General features: G+C 47.0%; 1 protein-coding gene across 1 annotated transcript; it reads right to left on the bottom strand.

Moving 5' to 3' along the window:
* Positions 1-13166: 13166 nt before the first annotated feature.
* On the bottom strand, positions 13167-23717 carry ube2g2 (ubiquitin-conjugating enzyme E2G 2 (UBC7 homolog, yeast)). The gene is made up of 6 exons (XM_060074693.1): positions 23559-23717; positions 23108-23143; positions 22811-22856; positions 19834-19952; positions 13907-14047; positions 13167-13814 (listed from the first exon to the last, which is right to left on the bottom strand). Exons 1-6 carry the CDS (start codon positions 23599-23601, stop codon positions 13702-13704), a joined length of 498 nt encoding a protein of 165 aa, XP_059930676.1. The 5' UTR covers positions 23602-23717; the 3' UTR covers positions 13167-13701.
* Positions 23718-24377: the final 660 nt, after the last annotated feature.

The raw sequence follows: 24377 nt of genomic DNA, 5'->3' as shown, positions 1-24377 counted from the left end.
CATGCATGTGCACACACAAACACACACACACACACACACACACACACACACACACACAAACACATACACACAGACACTGTGATGGCCGCAAGGCCATGCCTATGATTTTCCTATCTCCCTATTAGGACTGGTGTGCCTGTCTCCCAATTAGGACTGACCAAGAGGGGCGGAGCCCTTCCCCAACAGATGCAGGCTAAGTATTATTTTCTTATCCTTCATCTAGCCCCGCCCGAGAATCTGAGGTCAGCGGCTGGAGTGGACGGATGGAGGCAGAGAGCTGATGGGATTTGGTGGAGGCAGAGAGCTGATGAGATTGGGTGGAGGCAGAGAGCTGATAACCTGTGCTCTCTCTCTACAGGCTGACCCGAAGGCTGCAGTGTGACGCCGCAGACGCAGCCGTGTGACGCCGCAGACGCAACTTCCGGGTAGCCGGCTTGGTTTGGTTTGTTTGGTTTGGTTAGCAGGACGCTTAGCGTCGACCTGCTATCTCGGTTTGTATCTACTTTTCGGTATTTATATCTGTGACCTGTTCTGCATACTCTGTATTGTATTCGCTGTTTCCTCGCTGGAGCTCCGTCTGCATCAACCACGGTAAGCATGGATTCGGGTTGTTCTTGCTCTGCCTTTCTCATGGATAAGATAGCTCTGTTAGAGAGACGTATCTGTCAGTTAGAGGATGAAAGGGTAGCGAGCGTAAAGAAAACAGATACTCTTTTTTGGGGGTAAAAACGCTAGTCATAGGTGACTCTGTTACACGTAAAGTTAGGCTACACTCGCCAGCGAAAGTTATTTGCCTACCTGGGGCCAGGGCTCCCGACATTGAAGCTAAACTTAGGGTGCTGACATGCGGTCAGACCTCATACGGAGTTAGATTAGATGCACCAAACACCGACACTAGTTTCGACAATATTGTAGTTCATGTCGGCACCAACGATGCTAGGACAAGACAAACTGAGGTCACAAAAAGCAACATAGCTAGGCTTTGTGGCTTCGCCAGAAAGATGTGTCGGCATCGATTAATTCTCTCTGGCCCTCTACCCGATAAGGGTAATGATGAGCGTTATAGTAGATTATTGTCTCTAAATCGCTGGCTGGCCCTTTATAGTTCAGAGCAGGGCTTTGGTTTCATAGATAACTGGCCCACCCTGTGGGGTCGCCCTGGTGTGCTCATGAGAGACGGCCAACACCCTACTGGGTTAGGCGCCTCAATTATGTCAAAAAACATAGATAGATGTCTTAGTCAGGCGTGACTCATCCACTCACAGCACGCTGGGCTGCAGGAGTTTAGCAAACCTGCTAGCAACATGATAGTTTACGTTGCAGAGTCTAGAACAGCAGATGGGTTAGCTGAACCAGTATCTATTGCACCAATTGTTTCAGAGCTGAGTGTTAACCGGACTCCCTCTGAAACTAACGCTGTACCTATATGTACGGTGGTGCGGCCTCGCGCTGTCTCGAGGTGTAAAACCCGCAGGCGAGGGCCGCGACCAGTATGTCCAACTCCGGCGATCCCACTGATCGCCTCAGAGCTGAGTGTTAACCAGACTCCCTCTGAAAATAATAAAAAGGAAGCACTCAGAATAGGGTTCATGAACATAAGGTCGCTTTCATCGAAAGCGCTCTTGGTCCATGATCTAATTATTGATATATCGACATACTGGGGCTTTGTGAAACCTGGTTAAAACCAGATGAGTTTCTAGCCCTAAACGAAGCTATTCCACCCCATTACGTTAGCACCCAAGTATCTAGAGAAGTTAAGAAAGGTGGTGGAGTAGCCCTGATATCTAATTCTAAGCTTAATTTAAAGCCAAAGAATAGATATATTTTCAGATCCTTTGAGGTGCTAGCGCTCTGCACCTCAGCTCCCCGAGAAGCGAAACGAGTTCCAGACTCTTTCGTTTTAGCTGTAGTATACCGTCCCCCAGGACCGTATTCAGTTTTTGTTGATGAGTTTTCTGACTTTGCAGCTGATCTGGCTACATACTCAGACAATATTTTGCTTATTGGGGATTTCAACATTCACGTGAATAACCCGTCTGATGCCCTCGCAAGGGCTTTTCTGTCCATTACAGATACGCTTGGCTTCAAACAGCTCGTCCAGCACCCAACCCACATCGGTGGAAACACGCTGGATCTCGTTCTGACCCGCGGTGTAGACATTTCACAGCTAGTGGTCTCTTCCTACACCTCAGCTTTATCAGACCACTTTTTGCTCACTTTCCAGGTGGTGGTATCCTGCCCCTGCGACGATCAGCAAGCTACTTTCAGCTGTCGCCGCATCACACCTGCAACCATTACAGCTATGGCAGATAAGTTATCTGGTTCACTTGCACCTCTCTGTAACTATAGTGGTTCTGTGGAGTGCCTTACTGATGACCTCAACATTGCCTTGTCTGTTGCCATTGATTCAGTTGCTCCGAACGTAACAAAAAAACGAACATCGAAAAAACCAGCCCCCTGGTTTAATGCAGAAACGCGCATTTTGAAGCAAAACTGCAGGATCCTTGAACGCAAATGGCGCTCGACTAAACTTGATACGATCGACCACAGCACTCTTCTTCACCGTCTTGAACACTATGTTGGTTTTGGGGGTACGGCTCTTGGTTGGCTTGAATCGTACCTCACAGATAGAACCCAATTTGTGCTTCATGAGGGTGCAGAATCAAAGCACTGTAAATTGCACTTTGGCGTACCACAAGGGTCGGTTCTTGATCCATTACTTTTTGCAATTTACATGCTTCCCCTGGGCGACGTTATCCGCAGCTTCGGAATTAGTTTCCATTGCTATGCGGATGACACCCAGCTCTACATTCCTGTAGATTCCGGGGACTCGGCCCAGATTCAAAGGGTTGAGTCCTGTCTGGCTGCTGTGAAGGGCTGGATGTCACAAAACTTCCTACAGCTTAATACTGGGAAGACAGAGCTGATAATTATCGGCTCGAAGCGGGACCGGGAAGAGTTTGAGGATGTATCTCTGTGGTTGGATGGCTTCGCCATCCCACAGAGTGCGTCCGTCAAAAATCTTGGTGTCCTGTTTGACCCTCAATTATGCTTTGACCAACATATAAGAAGTATAACTAGAATTGCCTTTTTCCATCTGAGAAACATTGCAAGAATCAGACCAATGTTATCTGCAGTGGATGCAGAGACACTGATTCATGCATTTGTTTCGTCAAGACTGGACTATTGCAATGCACTGTTCTCGGGATTACCGAACTCTACCACAAAAAGTCTACAGCTGGTACACAATGCGGCAGCTAGACTGCTGACCAGAACGAGAAAGTTTGATCATATTACACCTATTCTCGCCTCTCTACACTGGCCACCAATAACTTTCAGATCAGACTTTAAGGTGCTATTGCTAACCTAAAAAGCCTTGCATGGATTATCTCCATCCTACCTGAAGGACCTGATCATTCCTTATAGTCCTTCTCGGTCCCTCCGGTCTTCGGGAGCCGGCCTTCTTTCATTGCCGAAGGTTAAAAAGAAATCGGCTGGACAGAGAGCGTTTGCCTATCGAGCCCCCTTCCTATGGAATAGGCTGCCATCAGTGATCAGGGAAGCTGACTCTGGAGCTATTCAAAGGAAAGCTCAAAACGCACCTCTTTAATCTTGCATTTGGAGTGTGAAAACAACAGATGCGAAGTGAAGACCACTCTGTTTGCTTGTGCTTTTCTTATTACATTATACATTCCCACTATGTACTTTTCCGTTCTAATTCACTATTCTGTCTGTTCTAGCGTGTTGCGGGTACTGGACTGGATGCCTGGACTCTCCTCATGGATAACCGGCCAGAACCCCATCACCATTTTAATATGATGTGCATGTATTTACCTGTATGTCAATTGTGGCACCCATTGCACTCCTGACCATCCCTGGAAGAAGGGATCCCCTACACTGCGTTTCTTCTCAAGATTTTTTTCTTGCCCGTGTGGGGGCATGGGTAAAGGGGGGTGTCACAAATATTTGGCCTGTTAAGCCCTTTGAGACTGTAATGGTGATTTCAAATTGAATTGAATTGATAGGGTTGGGTAGAGGCAGAGAGCTGATGGGGTTGGGTGGAGGCAGAGCTGATGGGGTTGGGAGGAGAGTTAGAAAAGAGATGGACAGGTGGAGGGGGAGGAGGTGGAGTTTGGGAGTAAAGGAGAGGACAGGTCAGGTGGAGATATACATTGGATAGATGCAGTAAGTGCTAGTACTAATACTACCACATTAAACTAGTACTGCTAGGACTAGTACTACTGTATTAAACTATAGTACTGCTAGTACTAATCCAACCACATTAAACTATAGTACTGCTAGTACTAATATTACTGTATTAAACTATAGTAATGCTAGTACTAATACGACTGCATTAACCATAGTACTACTAGTATTAATACTACTGCATTAACCTAGAGTCCTGCAAGCAATAATACTACTGCATTAACTACTGCTAGTACTAATACTACTGCATTGACCTATAGTACTGCTCATATTAAGACTATTGCATTAACCTGTAATACTGCCATTATTAATACTACTGCTGTTATCCTATAGTACTGCTATTATTACTACTGCTGTCATCCAATAATACTGCTATTATTAATACTACTGCAGTAACCTATTGTACTGCTTGTACTAATACTACTACTGTCATCTACCACTGCATTAACCTATAGTACTGCTAGTAATAATACTACTGCATTAACCTATTGTACTGCTAGTGCTAATACTATTGAATTAACCTATAGTACTGCTACTACTAATACTACCCCATTAACATATAGTACTACTAATACTAATACTACTGCATTAACCTATAGTACTGTCTGCTAGTACTAAAACTACTGCAGTCATCCTATAGAACTGCAGTAGTACTTATACTACTTATAGTACTTATACTACTGTAGTCATAGTACTGCTAGTACTAATACTACTGCATTAACCTATAGTACTGCTAGTACTAATACTACTGCTGTCATCCAACACACTCAGTACTGCATTAACCTATAGTACTGCTTCCTGCATTATGTGATAGCCTACCACCAGAGTACCCTGACGACATTGAAGTACATTGGAACCTGCTGAAATCCACCATCCTTACCAATGGACAGGCAGTGCAGGGTCTTAAATCTAAGAGGCACCAGGACTGGTTTGATGACAATGACCAGGAAATCGAACATTTTTTTTTATTTAAAAGAAACGGCAGGCCTTTTGTGCATGGCAGAAGGACATCACTTGCCAAACCAAGAGGAAAGCTCACTCCACCGCTAAGGCCATTGTTCAGCGCAGAGTAAGGGAAATCCAACATCTGGCAGACATAGGAGACACAAGGGGTTTCTTCAGTGCTACCAAAGCAATATGTGGACCCAGTCACCGGGGATCCAACCCCCTCTGGTCGAAAGACAGAAGGAACATCTTGAAAACAGAGGAGGAGGTCAAGGCAGGCTGGAAGGAACATTTCGAGGATCTGTTAAACCAGAGAACAACAGTTGAGGGGGAGGTCCTTAACAGTGTCCCAGAATACCCAGCGAAGGAGGGCATCCACCAATTCTGCTGGAGGTCTGCGATGGCATCTCAGCGATGAACAACAAAGCCACTGGCCCTGATGGGATTCCTGCAGAAATCCTGAAGGCCAGAGGGGCTAACCTCCATCAGCACATACATGCCCTTATTATGAAGATCTGGGACCAGGAGGTGATGCCATCAGACCTCAGGGATGCACTAATTGTCATCCTTTTCAAGAAAGGTGACAAAGCAGATTGTGGAAACTACAGGGGAATCTCACTCCTATCTACCAATGGGAAAATCATCACCTGCATTCTTTTAAAGAGATTCCTCCTCTATCAGAGGAGGTCCTCCCTGAAACACAGTGTGGCTTCCATCCTGCCCGTGGCATAACTGACATGATCTTCACAACCAGACAGCTACGAGAAAAATGCAAGAAACAAAAACAATCACTATACATGGCCTTCATAGATCTCACAAAAGCCTTCGACTTAATCAACCGCCAGGCCCTCTGGTCAATGTTATCCAAGTGTAGATGCCTAGAAAAGTATATCAGGATCCTGAGACTCCTCCATGACAACATGTCAGCAGCTGTCCTCTGCAATGCTCTGAGACTGAACCTTTCAAGGTTGAAACTGGACTCAAACAAAGCTGCATTATTGCCCCCACCCTCTTCACAGTCTTTATAGCAGCCATCCTCCACTCCCCGCATCCCCCCGAAAACCGACTGGCCTTGGTGTTGGAGAAAATGGGGATAACCTCCGCCATCTGGAGTTCGTACGATTTACAAAATCCTCTATCTCTCTGGCGTCAAAAGTGGCACCCAAAGCAGGTCCTCTACTCACAGCTTTAAATTGGCCACTGTGCACCTGGAGGCCAGAAAAAGCGCTCCAAGGACAACATTAGGTCAAACCTCAAAAAAGTAAACATTAACAATTTAAAATGGGAGGACACTGCAAGACGGAAGTCACGGATGAGGGAGGGGTCGAGGATGAGACTCCGCGAAACACAGCTTCTTTCCTCTGGCCCATAACCCTCCCAATCCACGAGGTACTGATGCCCCCTGCCCCGACGACGAATGTCCAGCAACCGCCGGACGGTGTAAGCTGGGTGATTGTCAATCAAATGGGGAAGAGGGGGGGGAACGGCCGGGGGGGAGAGAGAGCTGACGGAAACTGGCTTAAGGCGAGAGACATGGAAGGTGGGGTGTACGTGCATGGCTGGAGGCAGCTTGAGAGTGACAGCTGAGGGGTTGATGACCGAAACAATAGGGAAAGGGCCAACAAAACGAGGGGTTAACTTCTTGGAGCCAGTCTGTAAGGGGAGATCCTTGGAGGCCAGCCACACCTGTTGACCCACCCGAGCCCGGTGGCGGTCGGCAATGTGCCGGTTCTGCTCAGCGGAGCGCAGCAGAGCGGAGCGTGCGTCCTTCCACATTTTGCGGCAACGGCGGGGATGCTGTTGAACCGAGGGGACGGAGATGTCATCCTCCTGGGCGGGAAACAAGGGTGGCTGGTACCCCAGGGAACATTAGAATGGGAACATGCCGGTGGCCGCACAGGACATGGAATTGTGGGCATACTCGATCCAAGAGAGATGGTCGCTCCATGCAAAGGGGTTGCGCGCAGCCACACAACGAAGTGCGGTTCCTAGGTCCTGGTTAGCTCTCTCAGCCTGCACATTAGTCTGTGGTTGGTATCCTGAAGACAGGCTGACAGAGGCTCCCAGCGCTCGGCAGAAGGCTTTCCAAACTTGGGAGATGAATTGGGGACCACGGTCGGAGACGAGGTCAGTGGGAATCCCGGACAAGGCGGACAACATGCTGCACAAGCAGCTGGGCAGTCTCGGTGGCAGTGGGGAGCTTGGGAAGGGCAATGAAGTGAACTGCCTTCGAAAGTCTGTCAACAACAGTGAGTATTACAGTGTGAGATATAGAGGGAGGAAGACCAGTCACAAAATCAAGGCCGATGTGAGACTAGGGCCGACCAGGAACAGGAAGAAGCTTGATGGGAGGACTTGGCCCGAGCACAAACCGTGCAGGCAAGCACGAATGCCCGGGTGTCAACGTCCATCGCTGGCCACCAAAAGTGCCTCTTCAGGAGGGACAGGGTGCAGACCACGCCAGGGTGACAGGCAAAGCGCGATGTGTGGCCCCACACCAGGACTTGGGAGCGAACCGCACTGGGGACGAAAAGACGGTTAGGAGGACCGTTACCCGAATCTGGTTCAGTGACTTGGGCCTCCCGGATGCGGGACTCGATCTCCCAGGTGACGGCAGCGATCATGAGGCAGGAAGGAGAGAGGATAGTGTCAGGGGGGGTCGGTGCGTTCTCAGTGTTGAACTGACGAGAGAGGGCATCAGGTTTGACGTTACGGGAACCGGGACGGCAGTTGAGGTTGAAGTTAAAGCGCCCAAAAAACAGGGACCATCGGGCTTGGCGGAAATTAAGGCGCTTCGCTGTCGATGTAGGACAAGTTCTTGGGGTCGGTCCAAACCACGAACGGTTTTTCTGCCCTCTCAAACCAGTGTCGCCATTCCTCCAACGCCAGTTTCACAGCCAGCAGCTCTCTGTTACCCACGTCACAGTTGTTCTGGAACACGGCTGGGGCATTAGTGAGACCGAAGGGCATGACAAGGTATTCAAAGTGGCCGACGGGGGTGTTAAAAGCAGTCTTCCACTCATCCCTTCACGGATACGGACCAGGTAGTAGGCATTGCGTAGGTCCAATTTCGAGAAGACTGTAGCGCCCTGCAGTGGCTCGAATGCGGAACTGATGAGGGGTAGGGCATACTTGTTCTTGATTGTGATGTTGTTGAGTCCCCTGAAGTCGATACATGGACGAAGAGACTTGTCCTTTTTGGAGACAAAAAAGAAACCTGCACCAACAGGAGAAGAGGAGGGTCTTATGAGGCCAGCCGAAAGAGAATCTTTGATGTACTTCTCCATGGCCTCCCTCTCAGGACGGGACAAGTTATACAGGCGACTACTGGGCAAAGGGGCGCCGGGGAGGAGATCAATGGGGCAGTCATTGGGGCGATGAGGAGGCAGGGTGAGCGCACTTCCACTTACTAAACACTCTGCTGCAGACAGGGCAGATTGAAGGCAGGTGGAATGACAGAAAGTGCTCCAACTCACCACCTTGCCAGAAGACCAGTCGAAATGGGGTTTGTGCCGCTTGAGCCAGGGGTGACCCAGGACCAGGGGAGCAAGGGGAGACAGGATGACATGAAACTGAAGTGTTTCATGGTGATTACCAGAAACAATTAATTCAAGGGGCTTAGTACGATGAGTAATAAGGGCCAGGTGGCAGCCATCCATGGCGTTAGCATTTAGGGGAGAGGGTAATTGTTCTAAAATGATGCCAACCTGAGATGCGAAACCGGCGCAGTTTTCGTCCGCTCCCGAGTCCACAAGGGCCGATACCGGGAAGGGACGTCCGAGGGAGAGAAGAGTGGCATCCAGCAGAGAGCGTGAACAGAAAGGAACGGGGACGGAGGGGGTGTGGCTCAGCAGGGCCCCGAGTCTCACTGCTGGGCCCTGTCTTTTGGCAGTGACGGACAGGTGGAGATGAGATGTCCGGGTAGTGCACAATACAAACACACTCCGGTCCTAATCCGATGGAGCCGCTCAGCTTGGGTGAGACGAGTGCGCCCAAGCTGCATGGGCTCCTCTTCAGGCACAGCACGTGTCACGGGGGCAGAGAGGGTAGCTCTCGGGAAGTGTGGAGAACAGGGAGTAGAGAGTGCCGGGGGTACGGTCTTCTCCCTACGCCGCTCGCGTAGGCGATTATCCAGCCGGATGGAAAAGGAGATCATTTCGTCAAGAGTGTCCGCCTCCTCCCTAGTAGCCAGCTCGTCCTTGATGGACTCAAAGAGGCCGGAAAGAAAAAGCCCACGTAGTGCTTTGTCATTCCAGCCTGACCTGGCTGCATAGTTCCTGAACTCTACAGAGAACTCGGCTACCACTGCATTAACCTATAGTACTGCTAGTTCTAATGCTACTGCAGTCATCCTATAGAACTGCTAGTACTAATACTACTGCAGTCATCCTATAGTACTGCTAGTACTAATACTACTGCATTAACCTGTAGTATTGCTATTACTTATACTACTGCTGTCATCTAAGAAACTCAGTACTGCATTAACCTATAGTACTGCTAGGATAATACTACAGAATGAACCTATAGTACTGCTAGTAATAATACTATGTACATGCCAATGTGGATTAATGAGAATAACGTGGATAGGGTGAGAAGCTTCAAATACCTCGGAGTCCATATCACAGAGGACCTGACATGGTCATTCCATATTGACACTGTGGTGAGAAAGGCAAGGCAGCAACTATACCACCTGAGGCAGCTGAGGAAATTCAGAGTCTCCCTGGGTATTCTCAGATCCTTCTACTCTGGAGCTGTGGAGAGCATCCTGCCATGCAATATCTCTGCCTGGTTTGGCAATAGTACTGCCCAGGACAGGAGGGCTCTGCAGAGAGTTGTACGGCTAGCTGAACGCACTACGGGAACTACTCTGCAGGACTTATACACCAGGAGGTGGACAACCAGAGCCTGTAGGATCATGAAGGATTCCAATCACCCCAATAACGGACTGTGTGTAGTGCTGCGATCAGGCAGACACCTCCGATGTCATGCTGCGAAAACAGAGAGACTGAGACAGACTTTCTTTCCTCAGGCCATCAGGACTGTAATCACTAATGCTGTCCAACTCATGCACACATGCAGACACAAAGAATAACATAGACTACCTAAATTTAATTATTAATATTTCCTCTTACTGTATTTTTTTTGCACATTTTAACTTCTGAACTCTTTCGATTATACTATATAAGGCTAATTATTTCAATTGTTATTTTATATCTTTTTTTTTCTATTTGTCACCTTATTTTAAAGGAGACATATTATGGTGTTTTCCAAAAAGTAAACATAGTATTTGAGTTCCAGAAAAATATCGTCTGCCGCTATTCCCCTGTTTCAGTCCCTTCAGAATGCGCTGTTTCTGGTGTCTGTAGCATTGATGCAAATGAGCTGCTGCCCATTGACCAATGAGCTGTCAGACTGAACCACAGCATGGTGCATGGAGGAGAAGGGGTTGTTGCCGTTTGCTGACTCCTGGAGCTCTATATCTATATTATATAATATAACATAATAATAATATTATATACGGGTATTTATATAATCTATCTAATATCACGGCAAAAAGCTATGTGCGCCTCGGATGATATTATGAATAATAAAAGACTGTATCTGACGTCTCTGGTACTTCCACTTCCAAGTAAAGACTCGTAGTGGGGGATATCTCGGCCATGGTTGAGAAGAATTTGGGGGAAGGAACTTTGGCATTGACTCTCTGAAGTCCATGAACCGCGACATGGAGAAGAAAAGGATTGTACTCCGGGAGCTGAGCTGCCTCCGAGCTCCCCGCGCCGGAGCTGCCGGCCGCCGTTGAAGCCGTCCGGCCGCAGTCCGGCAGCTCGGGCGGTGTACTCCGGGAGCTGAACTGGCGCCGAAGCTAGGTGGCAGCTCCAGCGGACTAGCAGCTCGGGTGGACGAGCAGCTCCGGCTGGGGTAGCTCGGCGGCAGTCAGGCAGCTCAGCTCCGGGAGTACAATCCCTTTCTACTCCATGTGTCTCCTCCTCCCGACTTCCCTTCGGCGGCAGCTCCGGCGGGGTGAGCACGGGGCCAGAGAAAGGGATGTTACTCGCGGAGCTTAGCTGCAGGGCTAGCGCCGAGTTCCCTAAAACTACTGCTGTTACCCTATAGTACTGCCAGTACTAATACTACTGCTGTCATCCAATAGTACTGCTAGTTTGAATACTATTGCTGTCAACATATAGTAGCCTACTGCTAGTATTAATACTACTGCGGCCATCCAATATGCTGTGAATATTTTACCAGAATACTCTCTATACTGTTATAAATATAATACTGCTTCCTATGATTCTCTCCTTCTAGGATTCTTCCTAGGATCCTTTCCTTCTAAGATGTTTCCTAGAATCCTCTCCTTCTAGATGTTTCCTCGGATCCTCTCCTAGGATGTTTCCTAGGATCCTCTCCTTCTAGGATGTTTCCTAGGATACTATCCTTCTAGGATGTTCCCTAGGATACTATCCTTCTAGGATATATGGTATAATCCCCTCTTATGTATCCTAGAGTCTTCTCATATTGTGTATCTTAGCAACACTTCCTAGCCTGTAAAATAAGTGTGTTGGGCCGGTCCGGACAGGTTGGTAGCTCTAGCGTCTAGCCTCGGGCCAATGGCTGAGTGCAAACACCACCTTGTAATCAGGGGGTAGCATGCTATATTAGGAGTTAGCAGGGAAAGATTGGTTAGCAAGCTACATAAGCACTGAACAAATAGCTTGCTTAGGGCTGGGCGATTAATTGAATTTCGATCTAGATTTCGATTTTAGCGTTCGACGATCACAAAACTAACATGATTGAGTTTTCGATTGTTATACATTTATTTTTCTTAAATGTTTTATAAAAAGTGCACAACAGCTGTATACATTTCTGTACACTATTTTTGATTAAAAAAATAAATAAAATTGACCATTTTGTTTTCCAATTTTTTAAGACACAATTTCAAAGTTCGCAGTTACAAAGTGTTTTTGGGAGAGACATGCTGAATAAATACTGTACATCATGTTTTCAAACTCAAAAATAATCTTTTGAATAGTCGTGATTTCAATCTTGAACAAAATAATCTTGATTATGATTTTTTCCCTAATCGAGCAACCCTAAGCTTGCTACAGTAGCACCTAGCAAGGAGAAACCTGGTGTTTATCCACAAGGTTGAAAAAAACACATATACCAGTAGTTTCTTACACAGACACAAAGAAACGCATGCACACTGAACAGTGGCGATTTCTCTAAGACTGCAAGGGAAGCTCAGCTTCCCCTAAAATTTCGAACATTAAATTGTCAAATATGTATTGTTGTGTTAACATTTCATTGACTACAAATTCGTTAAAATACGTTCATGTCGAAGACGAGTTCGATAAGAATCTTATCCAAGACTGACTCGATTTTGTTAACTTCTCATACATTCCCGTAATGTCAATGCATTAAACCGTAGAAGCCGAGCGTCCATTCACTTCAATGAGACTGCATGGAACAGTTTTTTTCATTGCCTCGAAACTCGACGGTCATTGGATAAATGCCCAGATTTGTCCCGCCCCCGGACGCTCAGCGTCTCTGGGGGTGGATGGAGCAGTGGGCTGGCCTGGGCTAGCCTGGACGCTGGGCTTCCGCGTTATGATTGGAGGATCAGTCGAAAGTCTGAATCACTTTTTGATTGACAGCTATTTTGAGATATACACAGTCACTTCACTATCTGAGTTCAGTCCCATCGCGGATTTTGCAAGTGAAGTCTCATGACAAACACATTTCTTGGTATTTGCTTGGCGAAATTGCTTCCATTATTAATTTAACACATTTATTGTATTTCCTTGTTTCAGTTTAACATACTTTCCGCATTTCCTTGTTCCGAGATTAATATCGTTTCGTTAGTTCGTTAATTTATACTGTTGGCTAGGTCGGAGTGAACTAGCCAGCTAGTAAGGTGCACACGATGGCAGTTTGACAACTATTTTGATGTAGGCCAAAAATGAGCTTCCCCTCTTTAAAAGACCAGCAGCCGCCACTGACACTGAAAGAGGTAAGAGGTATTTGTAGTATTCATTTAGTTTATTGATTGAATGAAGAGGTGAGTTCATCACAATGGGGGCCATCGATAGGCTCATGAATTGAAAGCTGTATCTCTGTCGTCATTGGTGCAAAATGGGAAGGGGTGTGGCTTGAGTTAAACTGCTCCTCTAATACTGAGTCTCTGAAGCAGTTCTTTAACACACACACACACACACACACACACACACACACACACACACACACACACACACACACACACACACACACACACACACACACACACACACACACACACACACACACACACACACAGAGAGAAAGATTGATCAATGGTCTTCAGTTTGTGCTCCATCACGGCCGGGTGGTGTTGTCTCTAATGGTTGTCATGACTAGTGAGCCGGTTCAGTGATATCTCTTGAGCGACGCACAATTCTAGACGTCCATGATTCAACAAACACACACACACACACACACACACACACACACACACACTAACGCACACTAACGCACACTAACGCACACGCACTCAGGCTGATGACCTCATGTCTAGAGGCCCAGGGACCTGCGGACCACCTGCTGGGCCAGCAGGTTGAACTGCAGGCGGTCTTCTCTCCACATCTTAGACGCGTCCACGTTGGCACCGCTCTCATCGTTGGGCTCTAAAGACAGTCACACATTCAAGAGGGGGACCGTCTAGCATGCTGTCCACAGACAGACAGGCAGACAGGCAGACAGACCGGTAGGTAGGTACCTGCTAGCATGCTGACCACAGACAGCAGAATCTTCTCCACACTCTGGACTGGGCTCCATCTCTCAGCACTGCTCTCGTAGCCCATGGGGTCGTCACCTGGGGCGTGCAGGATGGAGATACACACCCGGCCGTCTGGATAAACTGGAACATACCCATGACCATCACTACTAGAGATACACACCCTGTGGATAAACTGGAACATACCTATGATCATCACTACTAGAGATACACACCCTGTGGATAAACTAGAACATACCCATGATCATCAGTACTAGAGATGGGTCAGCATAGCTCAGTTTGCTAGTTCGATCCCCAGCTCCTCCTAGCTGAGTGTTGATGTGTCCCTAAGCAAGGCACTTAACCCTAACTGATCCTGACAAGCTGGCTGTCGCCTTGCATGGTTGACACTGCCGTCGGTGTGTCAATGTGTGTATTATCCGATGTCAGTCGCTTTGGATAAAAGCGTCTGCTAAATGCCCTAATTGTAATTGTAGAGATGCACACCCTTTAGATGAACTGGAACCTTCCCATGATCATCAATACTAGAACTGAATATTGTAAGTACCCATTTAACTGGTTAATATACGAGATGGACTAAACTAGGTACGGAGCAGCCTGATCCTATCCCATGAGTGGTGGCTGGTCAGTAGAGAACTAACAGGCAGAGCCTGGCGGGCGGAGAGAGCAAGCAATGGATTCCTCAGCATCAGGTCAGTAAAGATATGCATATATCTTAACTGCAACGGCAAAGAAGTTCTCCATAGAATAATGAGCAGCTTCACTGCTTATAATAGCGGGAACAAATCATACATGTTGAGCCGTAAACAACTGTATTTAATTACAAGGTAAGAACCTCGCACTTCATTTCCAACACAGTCTATTATCACTAAAAGAGATTCACAACCTGCCATCCAATATGCTCAATAACACATTATTCAGTATCAATATAATGAAATCATCATCACCGGTATCACCATCCTCATCACCACCACGTCATCACAATCTGATGTGAGCAGGATATACCCCCCTGGAGCTAATGTTCAGGAATGAAGGTTGGAGACCATTTGTCAATGTGAGCTGTGTGTTCCCCCTTGTGGGTGTGTGAAGGTGGCCCGGTAATGATGATGACGGTGGTGCTGACCACCGTCATCATGTCATCTTGCTCTTATCGGGAACACGCTCAGACCGGCCCTATGGTTAGCATAGCACAGGGAACCTGCTTAATGACAGTCTCCACAGGGCTAACTGCAGGCTAACCCTTTACAACCATGATGTCATCCCACGTACCTAGACACACGAGTAACCTGAATACAACAACACTAACAGTAGTGTGTACAACTAGAGCTGTAGAGTGTGTACTTGTACTTCAGTAGGGCTGGGTGATATGACCAAAATATCATATCCCGATATAGGTCATTCATATTCCGATATATATCACAATATAGCACATTTTCTGTAAATTCAATGAATAAATAACGTATTTTCCGCACTATAAGGTGCACCGGAGTGCCGCAGCAGCTAAATTGAATGATGTGTACATATATAAGCCGCACTGGACTCTAAGCCGCAGGTGTTTTAATGTTTAATTACCATTAGGGCTGGCCCAAATGCCATTTTTCAGGCTTCGAATACTCGTTGGTTTTTCCGAGCGAATATTCGAATACTCGTTCCAGAAAAAAACACCATCAAAAACAACATTAATAATCCCTATATACTCCCTGGAACTGATTTTGACAGTATCTGCATATTTTGTTGAAGATTTAATAGCTTTTGAAGGTTAATTAGTAGGCCTAAGTAGGTTGAAGTTCCTTAGTTTTTCCCCTTGAAAGCGAACAGCTGTTGTTCCGTTCCAAATCAGCTGTCCTCTGCCGCACCGTTATACAAGCCGCAGAATCGAAAAATAAGAAAAAAAAGGGGGCGTCTTATAGTCGGAAAATTTCGGTAGTTTATATAAAGTGACCACATGGAAAGGCCTATTTCGTAGCCCCTCTTTTAGGTACGAGCTCACTTTGTCTTGGCTGGTCGTGGGAGTCCTTCTCCTATTCAGAATTGTCACGTTCACTCTCCTCCACGTTTGTTTGTGTTGCGTTCATGTGCCGTGTGGAAGAATGTATAGCGTCGTCCAAATGACGTAAAATATTACCGTAAAGAGTGTGATTTGCGACAAGACGATATAAACGATAGAGGATAATATGAAACGATAGACATTTTTATTGATCAGTGTGTTCTACTCATACTTTGTGGATAGTTTTCTAGCCACAAGAAAACACCTCCTCCCGAACACATGCTGATCTTCGAAGACATGCAATTCAACAAGTGTGTAGACCCCGATCCACAAATACTTGGATGTATGTCCTCTGTAAAATGAAATAGACAATGATATTTCACGATCTACACATTTTTACTTGTAAAAAACTTGTCTTCCAATCACTTTCAGAACAGAACTTCAAGTTTAACTTCAAGTTTAAACTTAGTTTAAATTAAAGATCTATAAAATGTGGATGGATTAATTGCATAAACTTGTTAATGCGACATGCGATATTAAAGCAAGTGAGAAAAAAAGAAAAAAAATCACGTTATGTTTACCACAATCCACAATTTTTACTATACTCTTAAACTCTACTCGCTATACTCGTTTCTCCAAAACTCAAGCCCCCACCTTGTGACCATGAGGTGAACACATTGGCTTACACAGTGGCCTCTATACAAAACCAACAGATGTCATAGTATGGGAATGGTGGAGGAAGGATGTGTGGATATCCTAACGCCACTGTGGATGAATACCAAACGGTTGTGAGTCAGGAGTGAGGTAGGAGTGAGGGTGGAGTTAAGGAGTGAGGGTGGAGTGAAGGAGCTCCAGAGTTAAGAGTGAGGGTGGAGTGAAGGAGCTCCAGAGTTAAGAGTGAAGGTGGAGTGAAGGAGCTCCAGAGGGAGTAGTGAGGGTGGAGGGAACGAACTCCAGAGTGAGGGTGGAGTGAGGGTGAAGTGAAGGAGCTCCAGAGTGAGGAGTGAGGGTGGAGTGAAGGAGCTCCAGAGTGAGGAGTGAGGGTGGAGTGAAGGAGCTCCAGAGTGAGGAGTGAGGGTGGAGTGAAGGAGCTCCAGAGTGAGGAGTGAGGGTGGAGTGAGGGAGCTCCAGAGGGAGGAGTGAGGGTGGAGTGAGGGAGCTCCAGAGGGAGGAGTGAGGGTGGAGTGAGGGAGCTCCAGAGGGAGGAGTGAGGGTGGAGTGAGGGTGAAGTGAAGGAGCTCCAGAGTGAGGAGTGAGGGTGGAGTGAAGGAGCTCCAGAGTGAGGAGTGAGGGTGGAGTGAAGGAGCTCCAGAGTGAGGAGTGAGGGTGGAGTGAAGGAGCTCCAGAGTGAGGAGTGAGGGTGGAGTGAAGGAGCTCCAGAGTGAGGGTGGAGTGAAGGAGCTCCAGAGTGAGGAGTAAGGGTGGAGTGAAGGAGCTCCAGAGGGAGGAGTGAGGGTGGAGTGAAGGAGCTCCAGAGTGAGGAGTGAGGGTGGAGTGAAGGAGCTCCAGAGTGAGGGTGGAGTGAAGGAGCTCCAGAGGGAGGAGTGAGGGTGGAGTGAAGGAGCTCCAGAGTGAGGAGTGAGGGTGGAGTGAAGGAGCTCCAGAGGGAGGAGTGAGGGTGGAGTGAAGGAGCTCCAGAGTGAGGGGTGAGGGTGGAGTGAAGGAGCTCCAGAGTGAGGAGTGAGGATAAAGGGAGGATGGAATGAGGATTGAGGGTAGTGTGAGGGTGGAGGGAAGGAGTGAGGGTGGAGTGAAGGGGTACAGGTGGAGTGAAGGAGCGAGGGTGGAATGAAGGGGTGAGGGTGGAGTGAAGGAGCACAAGTCAACCATATCAACAACGTGATCTGCAGTAAAGTGGCCTGTATGCGAGGGGGGCCTTCAAGTGAAAGGTATATTCTCTGTGATCCTGTCGTACAGCAGCTCATACATAAACCCAACTGATGAAAAACCGTCACACAATACAACTTGCACACAACGATGAACAAATGCCAAGACATCTCTCACACATGATGTCCTTACATATTACACATGAGATGGAACAGATTTCTTAGATTATGAGGGTGCACTCAAACTAGGCCATCTGGCCGTGGCCGTTGGCCGTTTTCACACCTAACCGTGCTCAACCGGCCCCGTTGTTCTCTGGCCTGCACTCACACTAGGCCATCTGGCCGTCGCAACTGTGGCCGGGCCACGGTAGGCTCTTGTACATACGTCATCACGTCGTAACACGTCATCACCAAGCGTCCGCTGCATGGACCATAATAAAGTCATTGATTTGTGGATTCTCCCAAATACATCGAATTTCTTGTAGGTCTTCTCCAACTCTGCCTGAATAGTATCGTCTGCCCAAATGGCTAACAGACACTCGACTTCTCTATGGGACCAACGTGAACCAACAGTTGAACCGCTTGACGCCATGTTTACCGTTGAATGGGAAAGAAGGCTCGCCGCCTTTATTATGACCATGGTCATCGCATGGACTATACGTCATCCAGCTCAGGTTGCGTAGCCGTGCGTGGGTCGGCTCATTAGCATCTGTACCATGGCGGCCCGTACCGTAGCAGCACACCTCTCCCAAGTGGCCAAGTTGGCCTAGCCTGGCCATACTGGCCACACTCACACTGGCAGATTTGAGCACGGTTAGCTGTGAAAACGGCCACGGCCACGGCCGGATGGCCTAGTGTGAGTGCACCCTGAATGCGTTGTTCCAAAATGTCAAAAACATTATAGCATGCAGGTTTCTAGCCTTTACAATACATTTCACTCAAACTGTTATTTTCTTAACAAGGCAGGAAGGTGGCAATATGTAAATCGGCTCGCCAACATCCAGAGGTGTGTGCTATGTACGTATAATGCGTTTGGCTGCGGAACACATGGGACTAAACTATGAGGTGCACCCATGGATCTAGGGTGGACATCCTGAAGCCACTGTGGACAGAACCCTACTGTGAGAGAGAGGTCAGCAGGAACTGGGAAGGAGCATCCAAGTGATTCACAGTTCAAAGTTCATAAAAAAGATATGGTTCTGAAAGTAAGTGTGGATATTATTTTGCAAAGCACACAAGCACCATATTTGTGGATCACGGTACCAGTAATATGATTGTCTTCTGTGGTTTATGGATATTCAAGTCCAATATAAAGTTCATCCACATTTTAAAGAGCGTCAGTGGGACAAGTTGGACAAAATCCACAAACAGAGACATCCTTCAATGAGCCTGTGAAGCCCAGAGAGGTCCTGAGGAGATCATTATCACTACTGCCCACAACCACACATCCATGGTCCCCAGGCTTGTACTAGGGTTCCTATCAGTTCCAGCATTCACTGAATTGTTGAAAATGTCAGTTTGGTGCGACCACCATCAACTGCTTCAAATAGTAGTTTGACCAGATTTAGATTAGCCCTGAATGCTCATCTATGTCGGACCAGATTTATATTTATCTTCGAAAAGATCCCAAAAAGCCTGGCTGATTATTATTGTTTCTGGATATAACTAGACTACCAACAAAGGATTGGTTTTGCTTCCTACAGTCGGATCACGATCACACCTAAACCAAACCCAAGTATGGTCTTCCAGTCTTTTTGAGTGTGTACCAGTACTCTGTATCGTCTACCAGTCCTTGTGAGGGTGTACCAGTACTCTGTATCATCTACTAGTCCTTGATGAGGGGATACCATTACTCTGTATCTTCTACTTGTCCTTGTAGCGGGTATACCAGTACTCTGTATCGTCTACCAGTCCTTGTGAGGGGGGACCAGTACTCTGTATCATCTACTAGTCCTTGTAGTGGGGACCAGTACTCTGTATCGTCTACCAGTCCTTGTGAGGGGGGACCAGTACTCTGTATCATCTACTAGTCCTTGTAGTGGGGACCAGTACTCTGTATCGTCTACCAGTCCTTGTGAGGGGGGACCAGTACTTACTATTGGGGTGGAACATGTCACAGATAAACCTCATCTTGGGGGGGCTGAGGGGGTAGTCAGACGGGAAACTGAGGACAGCAGGAAACACTCCTCCTTCAAAACACGTGTCCTCAGGACCCCTGGAGACAGACAGGGAAGGAGACAGACAGGGAGGGAGGCACACACACATACCCACAAACAGGGAGACAGACACACACACAGACGACAGGGATGGAGACAGAAAGGGACGGGGGACAGACACAAACGGACCGAAAGGGAGGGAAACACACACACAGACAGACCCACAAAAATACCCATAGGGATACAGGAAGGGAGACGCACACACAGACAGGGAGGGAGACACACACACACAGACAGACCCACAGGGAGACAGGAAGGGAGACACACACACAGACAGACAGGGAGACACACAGAAGGACAGCCAGACAGCCAGGGAGGGAGAAAGACCGATAGGCGGACCAGACAGTTAGGTAAACAGACATGGAGTACGACAGACAGACAGGGAGAAAGTCAAGTAGGCAGACAGATACACAGTGAGGTAAACAGACAGTGAGAAAGAAAGATTGGGACATAGATCAGTTCATTTTGCTTATTGCCAGAGGTCTAGCAACCTCTGGCAATAATCATTAAATTTACAATAAATACAAAAATATATATAAATCATTGAAAATAAATACATTAATATTATGATATCCTGGAGTAAATATAGTATTATAACTTTTTATTATTTAAAAAATAATAATTTTGCAATTTAATAGTTGGCGTTTCATAATTAAACACTTTTTTCTTTCCACTCTTCCCATTGGCCATGGCCTTCTTTATTAAGGCCTGTTTCCACCGCACGCGTTACGGCCGCGGCACGGAACGGCTGCGGCTTTGCCCTGCTTGCATTTCCACCGGGTGCGTTACGGTAGCGCAACGCTGTCTTGCGAGTCAGCCGTATTCACGCGAGATCACGAGATCACGCGATAATCCTAAAGCTAATGTACTCAACTTCCACTCCCAAAACGACTGCAATTAAATGCCACGCTTTGTTCTTCCTGCCATTGCCCTTATAAAAAGGATGATTTGGTACATAAATGACTTCATGTTGCAAAACTTCGACAATGAGTCTCTCGTCGTCCATGTTGCCGACCCTCTGACACTCTTTGATTGATTGACTGCTGAGCTGGTGCCTCCGGTCATGACGTAATAATGTTGATGTGAAGTTGTGATAGGCTACATGAGCTGAGTATTGTGTTTTATTTAGAAAATTGACCGGATGCTCTATGGCTTTTACTTTTTCACTTCCTGCCCTGCTCGATCTGCTCTGTTGAAATTGATGCGGTTCAGCAACGGCTTGCGGCAAAAATAGAAATGCTACGGAATGATAGCACTGCGGCACGGCGAGCCGCTCCTGGGACGCTGCTGAGACGTTCCGCAGCCGCGCCCGGTGGAAATGGTCTCATTGATTAGAGTGGAACCTATCTGCTGCGGTGACCGCGGCCAAGACGTGCCGCAGCCGTAACGCGTCCGGTTGAATCAGGCCTTTAGACTGCTCCTTTGCCTCTACCAGGTTATCCTTACCCGGGGATTCCACCGGACGTGTTACGGCAACGTTACGGCTGCGGCACGGAACGGCTGCGACTCTGCCCTGCTTGCATTTCCACCGGGCGCATTACGGCAGCGCAGCGCTGCCTTGCGAGCCAGCCGTATTCACGCGAGATCACGCGATAATCCTAAACCTAATGTACTCACCTTCCACTCCCAAAACTACTGCAATTAAATTCCAGCAATTTAATGCTTGGTCCTTTCTGACATTGTCCTTATAAAAAGGATGATTTGGTAAATAAATGACTTCATGTTGCTGAACTTCGACAATGAGTCTCTCGTCGTCCATGTTGCCGACCCTCTGAGATCCTTTGATTGATTGACTGCTGACCTGGTGCCACCGGTCATGACGTAATAATGTTGATGTAAAGTTGGGATTGTCGAAGTTCAGCAACATGAAGTCATTTATGTATCATTTATCATCCTTTTTATAAGGACAATGGCCGGAAGAACAAAGCGTGGCATTTAATTGCAGTCATTTTTGGAGTGGAAGTTGAGTACATTAGCTTTAGGATTAACGAGTGATCTCGTGATCTCGCGTGATTACGGCTGGCTCGCAAGGCAGCGTTGCGCTGCCGTAACGCGCCCGGTGGAAATGCAAGCAGGGCAAAGTCGCAGCCGTTCCGTGCCGCAGCCGTAACGCGGCCGTAACGCGTGCGGTGGAATCCCGGCGTCAGGTTGATATTAATTGGTCCACCGGAAGGCAAAGGTTAGGACCTACTGATGCAGACCAGATCAGAAAATACAAGAGGAACTATAGACACACATGAAGACGTTTCTACTCTGTGTTCAACTAACGGCAGGGGAGGAGAGACACCTAGTGGTCACACATTGTACCTGCACAATAACGATACCAGAGTCAATCAGAGGTGAGACCTTCAGACTTCATAATGAAGCTAGCTGAAATAGATCAACCTTTCTTCTGTTGAATATGCTGACAATATCTGACCTGTGTCTTCTGCTGTCTGTGTTGCCTGACCAGACTGATGAATAGAGAATTTAACCAACGTTAATGGATTCTAACTTCAATACTTCAGAGTTACAGTTAGAGCTTTATAGCTATGTGTGTCCGTGAGTTTATTTCTAAAGCACGTTGGTTGACCAAAGTGCCGTACAGCTCAGAGCAGGTGAGTAAAATCACGATGAGAATCAAAACTACAAATAAGCATCACTGAACACGGATAAAAGAGACAAATTCCAGGCACAAATCCAACCAGATAAAATCCAAGCCTTGAAGATTAAAATGTTTTGACCCTGGATTTAAAAGGAATAAGCGGTCTGGAGGTGGAATAAGGGCTTCAGTGGAGAGGTTCCGGCCTAGTGGCAGCGTCCTGGACCAGGTCCAGGCCCGATCTGAACCTCAAATCTCGAGATGGTAGTAACTTACATGATCAGAGCTTCCCACTCAAAGAAGTTCTCCTCATTGGCCGGACCTAGACACAAACACGTTGGTTTACAGATAAATATAAAGCATGATGTCATGTAGGAAACATGATGACATATTTTGGTTTACAGCTTTACATGAAAAAATTTGATGCCACATAAATGGTTTCAGTTTAAGTTGAAGCTTTCTATAAGTTGTGGTCACAATACAAAAATAAATCACAGTGGATTGAGTGTATTCCATTTGTAGAACATTGGTGAATATATAAAACAGTTTGGCTAACCACAGCCGCTCTCTCACCTGCCACGATGCCTTCTGGGGGGTTCAGGGTCAGCTCTGAGGAACACAAAGAACACATGATGAGGACCCATCAAGTAGACTGTAGGACTCATCCAGTAGACTGACGAGGACACATCAACTAAGTAGACTGAAGAAGAGTCATCAAGTAGAGTTAAGAGGTAACGTGTTATAACACATAACGTGTTATAACTCGTTATTGTTGCCTCTGGTCCACTTCCACGCACAGCTGGCATGTCTGTTAGCAAACGTGTTTAATAGTTGCCATGCAACCAGAGTGGAGGAGACTCTAATAAACACTGACCCAGGCTGGCTACTGTGGTGCTAGTAGGGTTAGCTACTGTGATGCTAGCAGAGTTAGCTACTGTGACGCTAGCAGAGTTAGCTACTGTGACGCTAGCAGAGTTAACAGGGTACGGTAACCTTATAACATAACGTAATAACATTAACTCACGTTTATACTCCGCCATGAGTCTTTTTAGCGCTGTCCCGGCCATTATCCTCCAACTATGGAGTTCCGATCAGGAGTATAAAGAGTCAATAGAAACCTGACAACACAGCTGTCAACACAGTCGGCATACTGCGCATGCTCAGACGCCGTCACCGCAGTGACAGCTTCCGTGACGTCAACCTGTCCTCCAGCGGTCACGTGTTGGACATTATGAACACTTCGTCATTTTGATGATATTCTTCCCAACGAATCCCGTTCAATGATTACGTTTCAACAATTGACTTGATAACGATTCAAGGAAACAAAGGAATTATTCAGAATGCGCCATACAGCTCACTCTTATTCTTTACAGTCAGATCACTTCTGACCCATCCCTGGATAACGTCAACAATAGACTTCAGACCTATTTATCAGTGGTCGAGTTGTAAAAAAAGACAGGGGGATGGTGGATTTTAACTTTTAGGGACAGATCATTTGTGCTGATGACAGTGCATATGGTGGGAGACCAACGGTGTGTTAATTATTATTAGAAAATTATTATTATTATATTATTATATATTTTTGGGGATAAAATAAGAGCGATGACTACTGTCATGTCATCGCTCTTATTTTATCCCCAAAAACGCAGCTGATAGGACCCATCACACGATTCGGAGGCATGCATCACATTTAAAGGTGCCATGACATGCTATTTTATGGATGCTTTAATATAGGTATTAGTGGGCCACTAATGCCGCGTTTCCACTGCAGGGTGCGGTACGGTTCGGTTCACAAAGCTGCGGTACGGATTGCGTTTCCACCGCCAAAAGTGGGCATGACCCG

This window comes from Gadus macrocephalus, chromosome 16 (genome assembly GCF_031168955.1).
Source record: "Gadus macrocephalus chromosome 16, ASM3116895v1".
NCBI classification, from domain to species: Eukaryota; Metazoa; Chordata; class Actinopteri; order Gadiformes; family Gadidae; genus Gadus; species Gadus macrocephalus.
The sequence above is the reverse complement of the archived record's forward strand: the minus strand, read 5'-3'. Positions and strand labels throughout refer to the sequence as shown.